We start from the raw sequence: 22,388 nt of genomic DNA on the forward strand, positions 1-22,388 counted from the left end.
GTAACCATACAACATCAGTTGCTCACCAATCCTGGGGATGAGGTTGTTCTGCAGGTAGAGGATCACCAGCTTTGAGCACCACCTGTCGATGTGTTCGATCTTCTCGATGTCCAGCTGGTGCAGAGACAGCTCCTCCAGCGAGAAGAGCTCACTGTCATTGTGCTCAGCCCTCCGGCGGATCAGGTCCTCCGTAACTGGAAGCACAAAAAAAAAAAAAAAACGACAGCAGAAATTTGAACTCTGCAGCCCTTCCACTTATCTGCTGATGTTCTGATCCTCGGCTCTTATTTAACCTAAAGAACTTTATGTTGGAATTCCTGATTTATTGACCAAGACATGAACTGTCAGAACTATTAGAAAAACATTGATGGGTTAGTATGCTTGTGAGAGAACAAAATAAATCTGAGGTTGTCATATTTTTATTAGTTTTAATGAATATTGAACTGTCAAATGCATCATGCAATGTAATTATTGTCCAGTAGATGTTCATATTTCACTCTTGATGAGGTAAATAATGCAATTTCTATAGTATTTATCTGTGAGTAGAAGCAGTTAAATGTATTTATGTTTAAGTTATGTAAAAGTAGATTTAGATTTCATGTAAATGGCATACTTGTGTAGCGCTTTTCTATCTTCCTCAAAGTCCCAAACTGCTTTACAGTAACAGTCCTATTCACACACTGATGGGCGAACACACTCAGCTGTCCAACACTGGCGCCAACCTTCCAGCCACTTCAACATATGGGCGGGCTACGTGGGAATCGAACCTAACCGATTGGAGGTCGCCCGCCCAACTGTGGCACCACGACTGCCAAATGTGTGTGTAAATATATATATATATAGAGAGAGAGAGAGAGAGAGAGAGAGAGAGAGAGAGAGATGTATACAGTGTGAGGATCTGACTTTTCAAAATAATAGTCACTGTTTAAGAGAGAGGTCTGTCAGTTCATCACTTCAGTTGTGAGACAAAAATGTAAAAAAGGGTTTGAGAAATCACACAGTGGGATTTTTAATGGATTTTAATTATTATTATCATATTTGAAAGGTTTTGTTAAAAAAGAAGAATTCAAAGAGTTGTATCTATAAACTTTGCTGAATGACTTATTCACCTAATTCAAAATGTAAGATAATTAATAAAAGTCATAAATAAATAAATAAATAAATAAATAAATAAATAAATAAATAAATAAATAAATAAATAAATAAATAAATAAATAAATAAATATAAAAACGGATCAATAGTTAAGAATAACGTAGACATTTTATTAATAACTGTTACATATTAAGGACAAGCTAATTGTTAAGAATATTTCTCGTTATTTAAGGTAAAATGCAAATATTAAAAGAAAACTGGCCTAACTTTCGATGTTTATAATTTAACCCTCGCACCAACATGCTATTGTTAATAAAGAAACCATAAAAAGCTATAATTAAACATAAAAAACACATATCTGCTTCCATTGGAAACTACATCAAAACACGGAAATATGTTAAAATAAAATAAAAAGATTTATTATTTAAGAATTTAGCTTTTTTCCCCCCTTTGAACAACTTACTATAAACCATTTCCCTGTCCGTTGTTGCTCGTTGTTATGGAAACGGAACATGCGCTGTGTTGGAAAACCGGAATTGAAAGAGCCTTCAGAATAAAATACCTGTTGAAAAATTATTTCACTTCAATCGGCTCAAGCTCATTAAGTAGGAAGTCGTTTCGATTATTTATTGACATGGACATTTTCTGTAGGTAACCTTGTGATCAGCTAGTATAAGGGAGACTCGAGGGTATTAAACTTACTTAAACTTTGTCGTCACTTTTTTCAATAGAAATGCAAATGGAAGAAAAATGAATAAATCTAAACAAAATGTTGGTATTTACAAGAAAATTCGAAATGGTTTATTTAAATTTCTTAAGGATAAAAACTTACACTGATGAGTCTTTATTAGTAGTATGTATCAAAACTTATAGAAGAGAAAACTTACAAACTTATAAACAACTAATTACGTTGGTTAAAAGATTATTTAGCAACAAAAAAGATTCATTAAAAACTTTAACACTAAAAAAGAGATTAAAACAAAACAAAAATAGTTTTAGAAGCAATTATTTATTTATAGTCTGTTTTTTATGTTTTTTTTTTTACCACATCGTGAGTGTATACCAATGCTTTACAATGAAGAACATTTGAAATTATCGGTGCAAAATGTTTGATTGCCACACAACAAAAAATATATTAACTTGGCAATCATTTCAATTTTCTGTCAAGCCAGAGGAAATCACTATTTGAGTTAGGGTCTGTCTACTAACTGACAGTTAGTGTAAAAGGTAAAATGAAGCACCACAGCAGAGCCTTCAAACTTTTATTGTGAAAATATTATTACGGAAGCGGATGAAGCTCGTGTGAACTGGGAAGGCAGCTGTCCGAACAGCGACGCTCCGTCGAAGCTTCGGTGTTCTCCGCCGGCAGGTGTACTGCGGCTCGGTCTGTAAACGGAAGCAGAGAGCGTTTCCCCCCGTGGATAAACAGAGGCGGACATTCCGCCGGAATGGCGACTTTCCGGGCATTTCACTCCCAGCTCCTGTCCATCATGGAGGCGCTGACCAAAGCGGCGGTGACGGAGATCTGCGAGCTGGTGGACGACAGCTACGCCGTGTTGCAGCTGGAGATCAGCCGCAGCCACAAAGAGAACGAGGCGCTGCGGATGAAGCTGGAGCTCATCGAGTCCATCATCGCTCGGAAGAACCGAGACGCTGCGATTTCGGGCGGCAGCCGGGCGGAGGAGGATGCGGAGGGCAGGCAGAGCGGCGGCAGTCGGCCGGAATTTAACCTCGGTGAGAAACAAATGCTGTTTTTCTCTTAATGGACGGAACCAGCGGGTTTCTGTCATCCGTCTCCTCTCGGTGGTGATGCGGCTGCGATATATTGGCGGAAGGATTCCCACCAAACCTAACTACAAAAAATAATTCGTTGCTTTGCACCTGTTGGGGATTTATGTTTTTTTTTTTATCAAGATATATGACTTTAACAATTTTTAAAAAATAAGTGGAACAATCAGACCTTCTAATTAAAAAGAAGTAAATAAATAAATAGTCCCACGTGAATTTCCTTTGGCTTCCTCTCCAGCTGGACCCGGCTCCTCCACGCAGCCCAAGCTGTCCACCCTCCCAGGATGTGGACAGGTTCCGGTTCTGGAGGAGAGTCCTGACAGAAGAGAGGTGAGAAGCAGCTGCTTCATCTCTGCTTCAGATTACAGCCAGGCCACATCAAAACACTAAAAAGTTCTGATTAAGTGGAATCAACAGATATTCAGTTATAATTGTTCATTTAAAAGTCTTCTGATGTCTGCTGACGGAGAGCCAACAACAGCCTTTGAATGATTTCATTTCCTCAGGATCCACTGACAGCTGCTGCAGAGGAGCCAATCAGCATGCAGCAGGGTGTTGTTGTCATCAAGGAAGATGGAGAGGCGAAGGAGGGAGACACAGTGGCAGGAGAGCTGCTTCTGAGCAGCGATGGTTGGTAACTGTTCACGGAAAAGATGCACTCATGATGGGATTGGGAGGAGGCTCTGCTTCCTCAAACATGCATGTCGTCATGGCAATGAATGCAGGAAAACTGTGATAGAATAACCATCACTTCCTGTGTTCCCAAAAATATTTTTGTCTGATCTGAAGGGGAAAGACTTGTTAATGTATTTTTGTCTGCAGGAACAGAGGCTGTACCATCAGGGGTGGATGACAGGGAAGCGGGGCCCTCTGGGGTAAAGGTCACAGATGTCGACTTGCGGCCCTGGGACCAGGATGGGGATGGACTGACAAGGCAGGCATCGCCCCCGGGTCCTGTTGAGGTTGCCGAAGGCAGCTCCACGGATGTTGGGTTTGAATTGGAGTCGGATGGCGAGACGCGGCAGCAGTTTCTGCTCGGCTCACGAAGGAGCCCAGCTTCACTTCCTGGCCCGTCTGAGCAGAACTGTGGATCGGCCCTCATTAGCTCCCTCCCATATGATTCTGAGATGGACCCCAGCTCCTCATGGACCAATCAGCGCTCCTCAAACCTTCTGCCTGTCACTCATAGGTCTTACCTAAAACCAGATCACCAAGGACCAGCGCTCCTGGGTCTCGGCAGGTCTAGACTCGACCCGCTGGACCTCAACAGGTACTGCAGGGACAGGCGCTTTGTCTGCAGCTACTGCGGGAAGTTCTTCACGTCCTCACGGAGTCTGGAGACACATGTGCGCGTTCACACCGGCGAGCGCCCTTACAGCTGTGCTCAGTGCGGGAAGCGCTTCACGCAGTCAGGCCACCTGAAGACGCACCAGAGCGTCCACACGGGCGAGCGGCCCTTCGCCTGCGAGCGGTGCGGGAAGAGGTTCGCTGGGAAGCAGAACCTGAGGATCCACCAGCAGAAACACCATGCGGCAGAACCGACAGGCCCGGTCTGAACCAACACAGAACCTCAGGGCTGACTGCAACATCAATTCAAAGACTAAACTTGGACTCTGATTGGTCAACCTTTTTGCAAATATGTCCGATTGGTGTCCCCAAAAAAAGTTTCCAAACACTTTCCAAAACTCAGTCGCACCAAATACATTTGTCAAAATTGTACTAAAATGAAATTATAACAGGTCAAGGACACAAATACTTTATTTATTTATTTATTTTTAAACAGAATAACTTGTCTTTGGACATTTTATTCCAAATTTACTGAACTTAAGTTGTAAATGCTAATTTTGCCACTGCAAGATAAGTTTAGTTCAAAATAAAGTGTTTTCCGCTATATATATATATATATATATATATATATATATATATATATATATATATATATATATATATATATATATATATAAGAGAGAGAGAGAGAGAAAGACATTCCATTTTTGTGAAATGTTTCTCATTAAATATCACTGTGTTCTTATTGCTTTTAACAAGTTCCTCAGATTCATTCATTTGTATTTTTATTGCAAAAATGAAAAATTGGAATTATTAATTTGTTTAACATGACTAATTAAACATGTATAAAATCAGCAAATTCAATAATAAACTTTTTGAAATCCTTTCCTGTGATATTTCATGTGGACGTTTACTTCTACTGAGTAACAGTCATTTCATATATTTATCATACTGAAAAACAAGATTTTTCTTGCAAATGTTTCCACAGTTTTTTATTTAAACTTTTTAGAACCTGTTAGTTTAAAACAACCTGCAACGTCAGAACAATTCAAAAAGGAAAAAAGACAAACAGACTAAGGTACCTTTACGAGGAGAGCAGACAGAGATCTACCCAGTAAACAATCTCTCTCCACTCCTGGCGCATATTCTGCTGCTCTTCCCTTTTATTAAGTTGTTTTGAGTTTTCCCTAATTTACATGTGCGCTGAGCTCTAAGGAGGGGAAATAGATAAAAACACAGCTGCAGTGCCATCAGAAAACATGAATTACGACATGTCTATCTCAGCCTTCTCACATCATCTTCAGACCTGCAAAGCCTTTTCTCACGGATAAACTAACACAGAGCGTCCTTCGATTCATTCTAAGCACAGCTAACAAGCTGCAGGAAGATACTGGAAAGATAAACGTTTTCTCCCACGGGTTTCACCTCCACCTTCCTGTGAAACAGAGTTGGACACAGACACTTCTGCAAACATGATTATATCACCTATATGTATTTGCATAAAAAGCAAATGTGAGATAACTTATATACATTATTCCAACAGAACCATTTCTAAATTGTTTTGGGGTCTTATTTTGAAAAATTCCGGATATGACATCAACAAGTCGGAATGACGCCTCCTTGTTTGTGGTCCATTAGAGGTCCAGAGCCGTCGTCTGTTGCTCGTCCGGCGTTTGTTTTAGCTTCACGCGGTTCGGCGGAAGGTTTTTCGGGTGAGTTGGGGTTCTGCTCGCGCGGTGGGATGTCTGTTTTAAGCAGCAGAGCCCTCCAGGAGCAGCTGGCCGTCATCATGGGGGCGCTGACCAAGGCGGCGGTGGCGGAGATCTGCGAGCTGGTGAACGAAGGCTACGCGGTGCTGCAGATGGAGATCAGCCGCAGCCATAAGGAGAACGAGGACCTGAAGAAAAAGCTGCAGCTCATCGAGTCCATCGTGGTCCGCGGGAGCAGCGGGCCGCGTGCGGCTGCGGAAGGAATGGAACCGGCGCCGTTCGCGGATAAGGTCCTGCGGCCGGATGCGTCGCCTCGAGAGCGGGATGGGTTCAGGGGGGCCGCCGCTGCTGCCTGCGGAGGTCATGGAGGAGCTGCCGGGGCGGAGCGGGAGCAGCCTGTAACACCGCGGACGGCACACCTGGCTGAACACGCTCACGCGGGACTGGTAAAGGTTTTTAAATACTTTTATTGAGTCCGTGGTAACAGAAATATTGTTCATCATAAACCATAAAAAATGTGAAAATTAAACCGTTATAGGACCGTTGTAGGTACACCGTCATAATAAGGTTATTCTTGTGAAATTACAGCAAAAAGTTTTCCACGTGGCCCTTCTGGGCTTCCATACCTTTTGGGTTCTTTTTTTCTCTATTCCTTTGTACGGAGCCTGACGAGTAAAAAAAAATAAAATAAAATGTAATTGGTTCCCACGAAGTAATTAATTCGTTCCCACGCTGTAGTAATCCGTTCCCACGAAACAATAATTCACGTGATAACTTATTATATACAGGGATGGGAGCAATATTTTGATTTACAGCAGAAACCTTCATATTTTTGTGTGTATCTCATGTCAATGCATTGATGTGTACATGTTTAGAGATCGGATTTATTTTCTAAAAGCTCTACTTAGCCTCCTTTCAAAGAGCAGATATTTAATGAAATTCCGTGTTTGTGGAGTTTGAGTTTTTGGAAAACAAGCGCCAAAAACTCCTCACTAGAATCATTTCATGCTTTTCTTCTCAGTGGCATCACTGCAGCAGGCAGAAAGACACTTTCTCTGGTTAATGACTCCATTGGGCGTAGAAACTGTGATGAAGTCATTCTCTCCTTTGCTTTGAAGAAATGGGTTAACTAATAACCAACAACCAAGATGGAAAAAGATCGAGCTGTTCTGATCAATCATTTTCAATTTTAGGATTGAAACAAAACATCTAACAGAGAAATCATTTGCTTTTTCGTCTCTTGAACTCACTGATCATGATGATGATGATGATTTTGTTGTGCCTGCAGCTTCCTGAAGTGGTGTTGATCAAAGACGAAGACTCTGACAGTAACGACACTGAGGATGAAGGTGAATGAAAGGGAGGCGGGAGGGGTGTAATCAGAGAAAACAGACCAAACTTTCCCATGTGAACATAAACGTGAATTTTTGTCTATAAAGACTCTCATTCATCCAGGTTGATTCCATCATAGTAGTAGGTTTAGGGGTTGTCATCTGGACTTAGTTTATTTTAAATTAGAAGACATTTCACCTCTTATCCAAGAGGCTTTGTCTTGTCTGAATTAGCTGGTAAAAGAGCTGGTATATATGCGCTCATGTGGGAGGAGTCAGACCTGAAACTGGATGGTATTGTCAACTTAGCCTACATGGTTTCAGGACGTTAATAGTCCTTTGTCCTCAGCTGGGGGTTGGGGAGCCAGTGACTCCCTCCCCAAACTGGTCATCTCTTATAGCTGTTAACGACCCAGCTGGAACTGGTTTGGTTTGTTTAGGTTTCAGAACACTGCCGTAGATGGATGGAAGAATATACCTGAGACCACCGTTCTTATTAAGAGAAGGTTTATCCTTCTTGACAAAAATGGCTTCTTTCACTCCTCGCTCGAACCATCCTTTCTCTCTGGCTGGAATTCTGACTTCACTGTCCTCGAACGAGTGGTTTGTGGCCTTCAGGTGGAGATGCACTGCAGACTCAGGTCCACTTGGGTTGGCTCTGCGATGTTGGTAAAGCTGCTTGTGTATACTGTTCATTGCAGTTCTCTTTGCAGTGGATAGAGTACACAACATTACTCTGTTTGTAGCTAGACATAGAAGTAAACATGAATTTACTTTTCAAACCTCTAACCAACTGTACAGCACAGTGGTTGAAGTGTTAGAATTTGAGCTCGTTCCAAAGCTTTTTTTTAAATCAGGGTGAACATGTGTGTTTAAGACGTCCACTGTTAGACATTTGTGGCGCACATAGATCATAGGAATGACTTTCTGTGGGATTTTTAATCCAGTTTGTCCTATAAAAAGATACATTTGATAAAAGTAACATGAATGAACCGGTGTTAAACGTTCCTGATGTCCTCAGGTGTTGATGGAAATGCAGACGTCTATGGGATTCCCTCTTTTAACAAAAACTGAAATCCATCTTTCCAAATCTAAAGAACAAAAAAGCATTCTGTTTTGTTTTAAAATATCCATCCTTAAAAAAAACCACAGAGATTTTATCATTAGAGGGAAAACATGTCTCCATTTTCGTCATTCATTTTCTTTTAGTCTGGATTTTGCTGTAAAATCCATCCATCCACGATATTTCTGTGGAGAATCATAGAGGTTCCTCGATTCTATCCCAGCTACCTCATGATGGAGGCGGAGCTTATTCCATCAAAAGCTAATCAAAAATTATTTTTCTGCTCAATAGTTTGGTGTCCAGACATTAATGCTGTGTGTGGATTTCTTGGTGTCCCTCTGGTCCATCTACCTGCTCTGACCCACATGGTCGATCGTTGTAAATTTCAGGTGACAGGGCGTCTGCTGAGAGGAGCGCAGCCAGAGGGGGCGCCACGTCGACCGCGATCAGCAGAAAGAGAAGACGCAGTTGCAGGACAGAGGATTCAGAAGAGCTGTCGGATCAGATGGACGTGATGTCATCACCCCCCGCGGCGCAGGCCAAGCTTCCAATTTACACTCTGGACGGGCCCACCGGCGGGCCGGGCTGCTCCTCTCAGCTGGTGGAGGGCGTCTCCGCGGACGGTGGCGAGTCCGTCTGTTCTTTCTCGTCTCAGATGTGTTTCAGCAGCAGCACTCTAATGGAAGCTCAATCCCCATCCAGCCGAGCGGAACTGGACCTGAGCGTGGATTCGGTGTGGTCCAAACAGCCTAAAGGCTCGGTGGCTTTTGGCACGTTTGTCCCGAATGACAGTGGTGACGCGTTCGGACTGAAGGTAGTCAGCATCTCTGGCTCCTCCCCCGCAGACGGCCAGCTGTCCGACAGCAGGAGTTCAGTGTTCGAGTGCGACGCCGGCGCTGTGAACTTAGGGCTCTACGGGGACCAGACGGGCCCGCCACAGCTCCTCGCCGGGCAGCCGGGCGCCGGTCTCCACAGGAAGCGCTTCATCTGCTCCATGTGCAACAAAACGTACGCCAGCGCGCAGAACCTGGAGGTCCACATGAGGATCCACACAGGCGAGCGGCCTTTCTCCTGCAGTCAGTGCGGCAAGAAGTTCACCCAGTCTGCACACCTGAAGTCGCACCAAAACGTTCACACCGGCGAGCGGCCGTACACCTGCAAGCTCTGCTCCAAGAGCTTCATGATCAAATACAGCCTGAAGCTGCACGCGAAGAAGTCCCACCCCAGCAGCTGGACCCCACCCGCCCAAACCGGCCAGACCTCTCTGTGAGCGTCACAAATGACTTTCTGTTCATTTTTTAAGTCACTCCAGAAAAAGTCAAACCTTTTATAGAATAACAGTTTGCAAACCAAGAAATAAACGTTTATAGTTTTGGTTTAAGACCATTTTTCTGCTTAAAAATACAAACAGATTTAGTAAAAGAAAAATTCAGCTGTTGGATAAGCGTGTAACTTTCAGAAGAGGGTTAAAAACTTGGCGTAAAACGATCAACAAAGAGAAACGGAAAGTTTGATGTTTACATTTTGTTCCCTGATCAAATAAAAAGACCCAAAGACCGTTTATGTGACTTACAACCATTGATTTAAATAGACTGGATTGAGTGACCCCTCCCCCCTCTCTGTCCAAACCCGCTGCCATAGATACGATGGCAAGCAGACCCAATCACTGTGTCCAGAGGATTTCTGGACACGGTGATTGAGGAAAAAAAGGCGCCAGAATTGACTTCATCTGGTTGGAGCCTGAAGGAAACCATTTGGTCGCACATTTGACGTCACACTCGCTCAGTCCAGTTCTCAGATACAGTCAATGGGTACAACCCAGACACAACAGGTTGTTCACTGTATTTTTGGCCCACACAAGCTTTATAAAGTTTTGAATGAAGAAAAAAACAAGTGAAATGTTCTAGCTTCAATCCAATACTACAATTCTGAAAGGCATTGAAAGAAAAGACGGAAACATTGAAAAATTCCCAAACCTAAATGGAATTCAGTTCACCTGTAATAGGTTTTAAGTTCACAGATCTGACATCCAACAAGTTTCATTTCCAGAACTAACCGTGGCTCAAATTCGGAAATCCAAAGATTCTTTGGGAATAGATGAACAAAAAGTCCTGAGGAGGAAAAGTTCAGGAAGCTGCTGGTTTGCAGCCTTCACTCTGGTTTTTTACACCGCCTACACCAAGCTTCTCCACGCAGCCCGTGACCTGACATGGGTAAAAAAGTAATTCATTAATTCCCACACAAAATACTTGGATTTACAGCAGATACCTTCTCATTTCTGTCTGTTTATATCTCATTATGCATGGAAGACACGGAGGATGTTTATGTACTTTAAAAAGCGTCATACACACTCGCACACACTTCATACAGCTGCTTTCTGCCGCTACTTCCATGTCTCTGTGACCCCGCAGTAATTCAAGAGGGGGAAAATAAAAACAAGAATCAAACTAGGGCATCTATTTATTATTGTCTTGATGAAAAAAAAAAAAAAAAGATTTAGGATGACTGAGCTTGCTGCTATGCCATACCGCAGCGGCTCTCTGTCGGCCGGCCAGACAGCTGCCTGGCATAGCGTGCTCCACTGTCGGAGATCACTATGCCGCTCCGGCGGCAGACAGCGGCTCTCTCAGCCGCCTGGAGTAGCGATCACCTCGCTATAGTCAATGGAAACATAAAAGATGGAATGGCAAAATGGATTTTAGTATTGCTTTAAACCAGTTATCTGATTTACAGTGAAGATTTAACCGTACTCTTGCCAATACACACAACTAGCTGGAGGTAAAGGTGTTTTTTTTTTTATTCAAGATGGCGGCCTCTTCCCGAGGTCAAAGGTCAGCAACACTTAAGTTGTAAACTTGAGTGTGCATTGCTTGAACAACAGTTTTTGTTTCCCATATTGTGGAAAAATGTCAAATTTACACTTTGCCACAAAATGCCTTCCAAACCGTAGGTCCTGTGGCCATCCCATAATAACTCTAACACTCCCATTGAATATAAATGTTTTGGTTTCCAAAGTCAAGTCAAAGTCAGCTTTCTTGTCAAATAAGCTGCATACACATGACATACAGCACAGATGAAATGACTTTCCTCTCGCCCCACAGTGCAAGCAGCTTAGAAAATAATAAAATAACAATTACAAGAATAATAACAGCAATGTAAATAGTGCAAAAGAGCAATGAGATGGTTAAAGTGACAGTTTAAAGAGAAGAGTAAGCAGAGGAGTCAGTGATGGCAGTCTTTGGTGAAGATGATGTTCTGATGCAGGTGTGAACGTATTTCAGTATAAGTTTCTAGCAGGGAGTGGAGGGGCCAGAGGGGGGAGGGCAGGGAGGGAGTTGAGTTTCCTTATTGCCTGATGGAGGAAACTGTCCGTGAGTCTGCTGGTTCTGGCCTGGTGGCAGCAGGAGGAAGTGACTCTGGGATGGGTGTGAGGGGTCCCATGCAATCCTGACGGCTTGGCGGGAATGATAAATGTCCCAGAGGCCAGTGACAGGGACACCAACGATCTTCTCAGCTGTTTTCACAATGTGCTGCAGAGTCTTCCGGCAGAACGCGTTGCAGGCTCCGTACCACACGGTGATGCAGCTGGTCAGGATGGCGCCCCTGTAAAAGGTCTGCATGATGGGGGGTTGAAGCTCTGGCCCTCTTCAGTTTGCGGAGGAAGTACAGGCGTTGTTGGGATTTCTTGGCCAGTGATGCAGTGTTGTGGTTCCAAGACAGGTCGTCGGAGATGTACACCCCCAGGAATTTGGTGCAGCTCACCCTTTCCACAGCAGCACCATTGACGATCAGTGGAGCGGGCTGGGTGTGAGTTCTTCTGAAGTCCACAACCATCTCCTTTGTCTTCTCCACTTTCAGGTGGAGATTGTTGTCTTTGCACCACAGAGCCAGCCTGTTCACCTCACTCCTGTAGGGGGTCTCGTCGTCGTTGTTGTTGATGAGACCCACCACTGTTGTCTCATCCGCAAACTTGATGAAGAGGTTGGAGCTTGATGTTGGGGTGCAGTTGTGAGTCAGCAGAGTGAAGAGAAGGGGGCTCAGCACACAGCCTTGGGGGACCCCTGTGTTCATTGTGATGGTGCTGGAGGTGTTGTTGCCGACACAAACTGCCTGTGGTCTCCCTGTCAGAAATTCCAGTTGCACAGGGAGGTGCTGAGCCCAAGTTGGTCCAACTTGTGGATGTTTCATTTCGTTTCTGGATTTCAAAATAATCTTTTTGAGCCCCATAAGAGATTTTGGCCACATTCATTTTTTTTTTGACGGTTTCGTCTGCTGTGATGTCGTCATTTTTTTATTTTGAGATAGAAAGACACTTCTAAAGGAAATCCCATCCAGTTAAGTTTAACTTTTCAGAATAAAACAACAAATATTAAAGTGAGTCATTCTGCTTTTTCTGAAAGATTTTGGTTTCATGTTTTTCCAAGGACTTGAATTTATCTTCTCTTTTCCTTGTGATGATTTCAAGTTTAAAAGCTGAATAATAGCCTTCACTGGTTTGTGTTATTTTTACAATTCTGGACTTATTTAAATATCTTATAGAAATAAAAACGATGGACATGTTTCATCTTCAGATTGAGATCATCTGTGGGTTTCAACGCTGAGACTGTCTCTCATGTTTTTTTTTTGTTTTTAACAATAAAGACTTCTTGGCCTTTTAGCTGCTTCTTTTTGGGGTCGCCATAGTGAATCATCTGCCTCCATGTACTGTTCTCTCCATCCTCAAGCTCCCTACGTCTGTGACGCTCCTGTGTAACAAGTCCACGCCTGACATTTCCACACTCCTAAATGCTCCACAGTCAGCCGTCAGTGGCATCATAACAAAGAGGGAAGGACAGCAGGTCGGATGAATGTGGCGGCTTTGAAATGACACCTGTCTGCTTTAGGCTAGGTGTAAACATGGAGAACCATAAGCGAGCTGGACTGAGTGACTCCTCCCCCCTCACATTCCAAACAGGAAGAACCCACCAGCTCCAAAAGGTCAAATTCCCATAGACGTCTATGGAGAAATAAACAGCTATTACTCAGTCATTCTACTGGTCAGGATCATTCTTGCTCTGATACCTTTTTTTTAACATATTCTTGCTAATCTTAATATTCTTTTCATGACATTTTTTCTTTATTGCGAGCCAGGGTATTAAAATTATATACTGGCCAATCAGATGCCTTAGTAAAAGTAGGTGGTGCTCGCTGGCCCCCACCTTGAACATCCAAAACATTTGATTAACAGATTCTCCTGAGAGCACCGTTTGGGAGTAGGGGCCATAAAAACGTTGATTCAGACCGACGCGGACCAATAACCATTTGCTGACATCGTCTGGCTCCAAATGGCAGCGTCCGTGCTGCGGGAAAATGGCGACTGAATAGACTTCATTTTCTTGGAGCCGTAAGTAAGCCATTTTCTATGGGTGACGTCACACTCGCTCAGTCCACTACTCTATACAGGTAATGCTGCAAAGGTTTGTGGAGGGAGTAGTATGGTGTGGGTTGATTTATTATTTTTTACAGGGGCTGGGCTTGGTCCCCTAGATTCAATAAAAAAAATAAAATTAAAAGAATGAGTGAAAGCTTCAGCAGACCAAAGGTTTTCTGTAATTTCATGCTGAAATCTGGGATAGCTACTTCCTGTTCCAACTTGAGTACAAATCATAGCGAACCAGTTTGGTCTGGAAAAAAAGACCTGCAGAGTCCTGACAGTGAAAACTAAAACAGTCTGTTCAACTCCAGAGTCTGAGCTTCTAGTTGCACACCCAAATAATTCATACAGTGCATATTTCTTTTGGTATCTACATATCTTTAAAAAAAAAAAAAGCTATGCGCATGCGTGTTAGCTACTGTCCGCTCAGCGTCTGCGAAACGTCACTTCCGTTAGTTCCGAAGCCGAACGACATCCACGACATCGGCGCTTCCCAATTTTCTTTAGATTCGAGGCACGCGCTGGTCCGAAATGTCCCCGCGCGAGTCCTTCCACGCGCAGCTAGCCTCTATCATGGAGGTCCTGGCTAACGCGGCGGTGGCGGAGATCTGCGAGCTCGTGGACGGCGGGTACGCGCTGCTGCAGCTGGAGATCACGCGGAGCCGCAAAGAGAACGACGCTCTGCGGAGAAAGCTGCGCCTGGCGGAGCTGCGGGCCGCGCGCGCCACCGCGCTCAGAGCAGCCGTTAGTGGCGGCACGCTACTGCAGGCGAGCGCGCCCCCGCGAGTTCACGTGCTCACAAACCAGGAGCCCAGGAGGCGCGTGGCACCGCCAGGAAACATCTGTACAGGTGAACATTACTTTTATGAAGAAAGAACCGTTCATGGACCACTTGGAATGTGGGAAATCTGAGTGTTGCACTCCGGTAACTTTAAGATTTCAATAAAAAATGTAAACATTAAAGACAAGTTGTAACAAATCATTGTAATACTTCCGTATTATTTAGGGTATTCAGGGACTACAAGAGGCTTCTTCGTCAGACAACTCTTTTCCTTTTATTTATTTCCGTCACACGTCACATACGTCATCAACTTACGTCGGTGCGTGGAACAACACCGGATGTTACATCCCCCTTGTTTTTAAAAAAAAAAAACTTCAGTATAGTTGTCAAACTGACGAGACTGTGTAAACCATACTAAACCAGAAAGCAATCAGACTCAGCAATAAAACTTATGGAGCAAATTCAAATCCCGTTTGGATGAACTATTAAACCAATGTTTTTTTTTCCTTTTAGTTTTTACAAGGTTTAAAATAACACATTTGGTAACAAGGTTTCAGTCTAAAGAATACGACTGATTTGATTACAGATCTAGAACAACCCTAGGTCTCACTATGCGACCTGATCTGGTAGAAACCAGTTGTGATGTTTCTTCTGGTTCTAACGGGTCTGCGTTAGGATGTTGCAAACACTCTGTTTCGGTGCTCGCAGGTTTGATTGGGTCAGATGCATTTTTTTTCAGGATTAGGTTCTTGTGTCTGTAGAAGGTGACGTCGGTTTCTCCTCAGCATCTGGCCTTCATCAGTGACAATGTTGTAAGATCTTTGTGTGGGTGCTGGTCCAATGACAGTTGCAGGCTTCCATGTCCCAGATGGAAGTTGGAATCGAATTGTAGATCCTTGGGACAGAGCAGGCAGCGCTCTGGCACTTCTGTCATAGTATTGCTTCTGCCGGCTTTGACATAATTGTCGTCTGCTCTGGAATGTGCAGCGAGGCGAAAGGACCGGCTGCAGCTGCTTCTCCGTAGCTGGTAACACAGAGTGTAAGCGACGACTCATCAATAACTGGGCTGGTGACTTCAGACCATCCACTGGTGTGTTCCTGTACTCCAGTAGACTCAGGTACGGGTCAACTCTTTGAGCATGAGCTTTATCCATGAGAGCTTTGGCAGTCTGCACTGTCTTTTCAGCAAGTCCATTGCTCTGTGGGTACAATGGGCTGCTCGTGATGTGTTCAAAGTCCCATGAATGTGCAAAGTTTTTGAACTCCTGTGAGCTGTAACAGGGTCCGTTATCACTGATGACAGTCTGGGGCACACCAAACCTGGCAAACATAGCTTTGAGCTTTGTAATCACTGCGGCTGATGTAAGACTGACAATTTTCTCTACTTCAAAGTATCTACTGTAGTAGTCAACGGCTACTATGTAGTCACGGCTGTTCCACGTGAACAGGTCTGTGGCTATTACTTGCCAAGGTCTCTCTGGGATAGGATGGGATATCATTGGTTCTCTCTGGTGTGAGTGACGCCTCTCTAGACAGATGCTGCAAGATCCAACCAGCGTTTCTATTTGTTTTCCCATCCCGGGCCAGAACAGAACATCTCTCGCTCTCTGCTTGGATTTTTCAATCCCAAGGTGTCCGGTATGTATGCGTGACAACATGTCTGTCCTGAGCGAGTGAGGGATGATTATCTTTTCGCCCTTCAGCAAGATGCCATCTACCTCAGATATCTCATGTCTGTGGTTCCAGTATTCAGCGACGGTGGTTGGGCACCTTTTGCGCGAATCTGGCCAACCTGATTGGATCATCTGCTTCAATCTTGACAGCTGCTCATCCTGTGCGGTGGCTGCTCTGATTTCTGCCATTTTTCTGTCACTCACAGGAGCATTACAGATTACACTGTGAATCTGAAAGTCCATTCCTTCACACAATGTCTGGCTGTCACACTCAATAGGTTTCCTGGACAGCGTGTCGGCGACGGGGATGTGTTTTCCTGGCTTGTGTTGGATGTCAATGTTATACCTTTGAAGCTGCAATATCATGCGCTGGAGTCGAGGTGGTGCGGCGACAAGTGGTTTGCGCATTATGGATTCCAAAGGCTTGTGGTCTGACTCGACAACTACCTGCCTCCCATACAGGTACTGGTGGAAACGCTTACACCCAAAGAGCACTGCAAACAGTTCTTTCTCTATTTGGGCATAGTTTTTCTCAGTGTCATTCAGTGCTTTGGATGCGTATGCTATTGGCCTTTCGTCCTGCAGCAAAACCGCTCCTAGGCCACATTGGGATGCATCCACCTGCAATTTCACATCCTTGGTACAGTCAAAGTACGCTAGTACAGGACCTGGTTCCTGTGTCAGCAGGTCTTTTACACGCTGAAAAGCAACGTCATGATTAGAGTCCCACACAAACTCACTGTTCTCCTTTAGTAGCTGACGTAGTGGGTCTGTTGCTTCTGAAAGTCTGGGTGCAAACTTTGAGAGGTAAGTTACCATGCCCAATATGGTCTCCAACTCAGATTTGTTGCTGGGAGGTGGCATTTCTTTGATGGCTTTGACTTTATTAGGATCGGGCTGGATCCCGTCCCGTGTTAGTTTGTGTCCAAAATAGCTCACCTCAGGCACGCAGATGATGCTTTTGTCCTTATTCAGTTTTATGCCCTTTTCTCTGGTTCTCTCTAGTACTGCACGCAGGTTCCTGTTGTGTTCCTCTTCCGTGCGGCCGTACACCAGGATGTCATCCACAATGGCGGAAACGCCTGAGAGCCCTTCATATGCTTCATCAACTCTCCGCTGGAACTCATCTTGAGCTGAAACTATTCCAAATGGAAGTCTTTTGAACCGGTATCTTCCATAGATGGTATTGAAGGTGGTCAACATGGATGATTCCTCACTGAGTTTTATCGCCCAGTATCCAGATCTGGCATCCAGTACGCTGAAGTACTGTGCACCCGCGAGCCTCGGTGTGATGTCATCCAACGTAGGCAGGGGGTAATGGGGTCTTTGGATGGCTTTGTTCAGTGGGCGAGGGTCTAGACACACCCTAAGTTTCTTGGTTTTGGGTTTTTCCACTACCACTAGGGCATTTACCCATTCTGTTGGCTCTGTCACCTTCTGTATTATGTCTGTATTTTCCATAGCATCGAGCTCAGCTTTAAGTTGGTCTCGCAGGGCATGCGGGATCCGGCGGGGGGGGCATACCACTGGGACAGCTGAAGGTTTTAGCTGAAACTTACATTCTCCAGGGAATAGACCAACGCCGTCAAAAACATCAGGAAACTCCTCCAGGATGTTTGTGCCTCTCCTGGGTTCTGCAGAAACGACATGTATTAGTCTGACTATGTCGAGGTCCAGACAAGCACGCATGCCTAGGACAGGGGGAGCCTTTTCGCATATTATGGTGAAATCCAGAGGAATGATCTTTTCTTTGTGTCTGCATGTCAGCCTGCAGACTCCTTCTGTTTTCAGTGAATGCCCACCAAATGCAGTGAGGTTGCTGTCTGCTGGGCGTAAAGCGACACTCCCGAACGTCTGGTGAAATATTTTGGCTGGTATGATGTTAGCCTGAGCACCAGTGTCCACTTTAAAACTCAATCTGTGTCTCTGTTTTCCTAGCTCAATTTCAGCATAGGCTTGTTCTTTGTCTGTGTCTTTGTAACATGAAGTAACAGAATCAACGAACAGTTCTGGTTGCTGCTCATCATCCATGACAGTATGCACCTTTCTGGGCTTGTATTTAGTATTTTTAGGCTGTCTTTGCGTTCTGCACATCTTAGCGAAGTGGTTAAATTTCTTGCAATTGTTGCACTGGCGTCCCTTTGCTGGACAGTCCTCCATGCGGCTGTGTTGTTTTCCACATGCTCCACATTCTGTGTTTGGAGCCGTCACATTGCTATTATAGGTTTTGAATCTGTGGTAGGACGAGCTTGGCTTATGTGGTTTTTGGCTTATTGCATGAGCAGACTGAGAAGAAATATTGGAGGTGGCACCTGCCATTACTTTTAGTTGCTGCTGAGACAGCTCATGTGATTTAACGATGTCGATCGCTTTTTCTAGAGTCAGATCGGGGCCTTGACACAGCAGTTTTTCCCGAACTCGTGGTGAGTTGGTTGCAAACACAATTCTGTCTCTGATCATCTCATCGCTGTTTTGGTAATTACAGTCTTTAACCAGGAGCCTTAAATCCGTTAAAAACTGATCAAAACTTTCACATTCTCCCTGTATCTTCTCATGGAATTTATAGCGTGCAAAGATTGGGTTTGCTTTGGGCGTGACATATTCCTCAAATCTATCAAAATAAGTTCTCAGTACCTTTCTTTGATCAGCTGTGAGAGTCCACGTGCTGTATACATCTCTGCCTTTCTCCCCAATCCACAACAACAGGTAGCTGCATTTCTCCTCCTGAGATTTATTACGCAGCGGGCCCGAGAACATGAGCTCCACGTGCTGGCGGAATTTTCTCCAAGCGTCAGGTAAATTGGTGGAATCCCAATCCATTCGCGGCATCGGTACGCCGGCGCTTTCCATCGTCAATCGTCAGGTCGATGTGGGCACGCTCCGTTCTGACACCATGTAATACTTCCGTATTATTTAGGGTATTCAGGGACTACAAGAGGCTTCTTCGTCAGACAACTCTTTTCCTTTTATTTATTTCCGTCACACGTCACATACGTCATCAACTTGCGTCGGTGCGTGGAACAACACCGGATGTTACAATCATAATTATTGGATAAATAGATATTTACCTTTTGAACCAATTTTGACATGTGTCAACAATAATTTCCAGAATCGATTAGATTCACTAGAATCTAGATAGATTTGATCCACGATGTCTTGCTTCTTTCAATCCACTCGATTGAATTTTCAATTTACAAGGTTCCACATTTAGACATATTTGTGAAGAAATACAATAATAAAGCTTGGATCAATTCAGATGGTTGAATCAGTTTTATCAACCCAGCCAGAGAGATGTGCAGATGTGGAAACAAAAACATCTGCAGATTCTACACGTGTGAAGAACATTTGAAATCCAACTTTATTTGATTTTGAACATACAATTATTTCAACGGCCCAAAAACAAATGTGGAAATCCCATTGCATGATTTCTTTTAGAAAATAATTTGTGTGCTACTGCTGCAAATGGAACATGTATTAGAAAATGGGAGAAGCTGAACATGACGGTCAATCTCCTTCAGACTGGGGCTCCATGCAAGATCTGACCTCATGGGGTTTCAGTGATCTTAAGAAAGGTGAGACTCAGCCCAGAACCACACAGCTGGAGATGGTCAATGCCCGTTATAGAGCTGGGACCACCGTTTCTGCTGTTACTGTTGGTAATACACTAAGACATTGTTTGAAATCATGCTTGGCACGGAAGGTTCCCCTGCTTAAATGTCCAGGCACGTGTAAAGTTTGCCATTGACCATTTGGATGATCCAGAGGAGTCATGGGAGAAAGTCATGTGATCAGATGAGACCAAAATATAACTTTATGGTCTTAATTTATTCCTCTCACCGTGTTTGGAATAAGAAGAATGATGAGGACCATCCCAAGAACACCATCCCTACTGTGAAGCATGGGAAGCTAGCATCATGCTATGGGGGGGTTTTCTGCACGTGGGATTGTATTAAAGAGAGGATGACCGAGGCCATGTACTGCAAGATTTTGGGCAACAACCTCCTTCCTTCAGTTACAGCATTGAAGATGAGTGGTGGCTGGTTTTTCCAACATGACAAGGACCTGAAGCACAGCTAAGATGACCAAGGAGCAGCTCCGGAAGAAGCACATCAAGGTTCTGTAGGCGCCTAGAAACGTCTCCAGACCTGGTTCCAATAGAAAATCTATGGAGGGAGCTCAAACTCTGTGTTTCTCAGTGACGGTCCAAAAACCTGACTGATGTGGAGGAGTGGACCAAAATCCCTCCTGCAGTGTGTGCAAACCTGGTGAAAAGCTACAGGAAACCTTTGACCTGTGTAATAGCAAACAGAGGCTGTAGTCCCGAATACTGAGGTGTTCAAATACTTATTTGCTGCCGTAGCATACAAATAAATAACTTAAAAAGTCATGCAACGTGATACCTAGATTCTGTTAGGTAATGTCTCTCACAGTGGACACCTGAATGAAAAAAAAAGAAAGTGTTGATTTCTGGAATTTCACGTCCTCTCTCACCTCTCGTGTCAGAGCCGGCGCCCTCCTGGTTGTCCGGTCAGGGAACGCCGGTCCGCGGAGACCCGAGTCCTCCGTCGACGCGGGAGAGCACGCAGCAGATGGTGAGTACAGGAGGAAGAGGAGCAGCCTTTGTACTGCCTGCTGCAGCCTTCATCTTCTCTGACTTCAGCCCACAGGGGAATCCGCCGTGGTGATCAAAGAGGAGGACAAGGAGTCCTGGTCGCCCTCGGAGGCGGAGGGTGAGGAAGACTCACGCTTCAGCCGTTGGTGCAACATCGGTTGCGGCAGACGGGAAGTTTGACGTTCTGGTGTGCTTTTGGTCTGCAGATGGTTTTTGCCGCATTGTGGAAGTACGGACGCTGAAGGAAAAAGCTCCCGGCCCGTTCAGCAGACAGGAAGCGGCGGACGCCGGCGCCGTCAGCTCCACCTCCTCCTCCACCCAGAACAGCCTGAACTGCAGTCAGAGGCTGGAAGCTGGCGCTTATGACTGTCTGATGTTTGAGTCAGAGCGTGGTTCCATTACCCAGAATCCCCCGGGTTCTTATCCTGGCTGCCCGTCTGAATCGGAGCGCAGTGGGAATTTCCTCTGCCAACAGCAGAGGGCGCCACCACCTGTAGAAAAGCTTCCTGTGCAGATGGGGGCGGGTGGAGGTCCGAGCGTGTTCCCGAGGAGGGAAGCGTGGGGGCTCCAGGACAGCGGGGGGAACCAGGACGACGCTGCAGGCCGCGCCTTCATCTGCAGCCGCTGCGGGAAAAGCCTGGCGTGCCTGAAGAACCTGAAGACCCACATGCGGGTGCACACGGGCGAGAAGCCGTTCGCCTGCACGCTCTGCGGGAAACGCTTCTCTGACTCCAGCAACCTGAAACGCCACCACAGCGTGCACACCGGCGAGAAGCGCTACAGCTGCACGCACTGCGGCAAACGCTTCGCGCAGTCAGGATCGCTGAAGGTCCACATGAGCGTGCACAGCGACTGCAAACAGTTCAAGTGTCTGCACTGCAGCAAGACCTTCATCTCCAGCACGCACCTGCGGCGCCACATCAGCCTCCACACCACAGAGAAGCGGCTCGCTGCCGCCACATCGCCCTGACAGGACCACCTTCAGGGTCTCTGATCTCTGATGCCTTTTTTACCCATAATTCAAAGTGATATTCAATTCTCCATTGAAAATTTTATTTTTGTATTTGCAATTTAGAATTCAGTGTGAAAAAATGAAATTCGATCTTACAGTTAAGAAAGAAAGAAAAAGATAATCTGTTGTATTTTAACCCCTGTGCTATCCTAGGCACTTTAACGTTGGGGGTTGGGTCATCTAGACCCACTAGACAGTGCTCTGAACCTTTTTTCTTCAATGATTTGTGATCTTCACTGGTGTCCATGGATTACATGAAATCTTTCCACCTTTATCCACCTTTGTCACGGTAGGGAGAAAACATCAATGTAAGGGTGGGGTCATCTGGACCCCATTGGATAGCACAAAGGTTAAATGGTCAGGGTCTTTTAGTGTCATAATTCAAATAAAAATGCATTTTGCACTTTTTAAGTTACTGTAATATAAAAAATGATAAATAAACTGCATTTAAAACAAAGAGCTAATTGCGTTTGAATTCTAAGTATCAGAACACAATTGCAGCACAAAGTTTAAGGCAGATTTTTCTTAACACTGTGTAAATAAAGTTGTGTTGATGTGTAAAATATTTGTGGGAGAGCTAAATTCAGCTAAAAGTTTTATAGACGTTTGGAAAAGAATTTTGAAAA

General features: G+C 44.7%; 2 protein-coding genes across 4 annotated transcripts in view; one reads left to right on the forward strand and one right to left on the reverse strand.

The window, feature by feature from the left end:
- Positions 1 to 1,624, reverse strand: part of dnaaf11 (dynein axonemal assembly factor 11) — a 49,387-nt gene extending 47,763 nt beyond the window's left edge. For all 3 annotated transcript variants that reach the window (XM_078935627.1, XM_023965680.1, XM_023965679.1), the window contains exons 1-2: positions 1,557 to 1,624; positions 27 to 194 (exon numbers count right to left, since the gene is read on the reverse strand). In XM_078935627.1, coding sequence (XP_078791753.1) covers positions 27 to 194; positions 1,557 to 1,566 — 178 coding nt within the window. In that variant the 5' untranslated portion in view covers positions 1,567 to 1,624. The remainder of the gene's footprint in view (positions 1 to 26; positions 195 to 1,556) is intronic.
- A 764-nt stretch (positions 1,625 to 2,388) lies between these two features.
- LOC101163766 (uncharacterized) lies at positions 2,389 to 21,866 on the forward strand. The gene is made up of 11 exons (XM_078934828.1): positions 2,389 to 2,827; positions 3,120 to 3,211; positions 3,388 to 3,511; positions 3,704 to 4,364; positions 5,851 to 5,859; positions 9,289 to 9,538; positions 12,130 to 12,252; positions 14,192 to 14,534; positions 20,642 to 20,730; positions 20,799 to 20,868; positions 20,957 to 21,866. Exons 1-11 carry the CDS (start codon positions 2,542 to 2,544, stop codon positions 21,718 to 21,720), a joined length of 2,811 nt encoding a protein of 936 aa, XP_078790954.1. The 5' UTR covers positions 2,389 to 2,541; the 3' UTR covers positions 21,721 to 21,866.
- Positions 21,867 to 22,388: the final 522 nt, after the last annotated feature.

This window comes from Oryzias latipes, chromosome 17 (assembly GCF_053564925.1).
Source record: "Oryzias latipes strain Hd-rR chromosome 17, Olatipes_Hd-rR_3.1".
Taxonomy (NCBI): domain Eukaryota; kingdom Metazoa; phylum Chordata; class Actinopteri; order Beloniformes; family Adrianichthyidae; genus Oryzias; species Oryzias latipes.

Coding starts and splice junctions, on each gene's coding strand:
- LOC101163766 (XM_078934828.1), top strand. CDS start 2,542: ATGGCGACTTTCCGGGCATTTCACTCCCAGCTCCTGTCCATCATGGAG. Junction 12,253..14,191: donor TCCGCAAACTTGATGAAGAG/GTTGGAGCTTGA, acceptor AATTTTCTTTAG/ATTCGAGGCACGCGCTGGTC. Junction 14,535..20,641: donor GCCAGGAAACATCTGTACAG/GTGAACATTACT, acceptor CTCTCGTGTCAG/AGCCGGCGCCCTCCTGGTTG.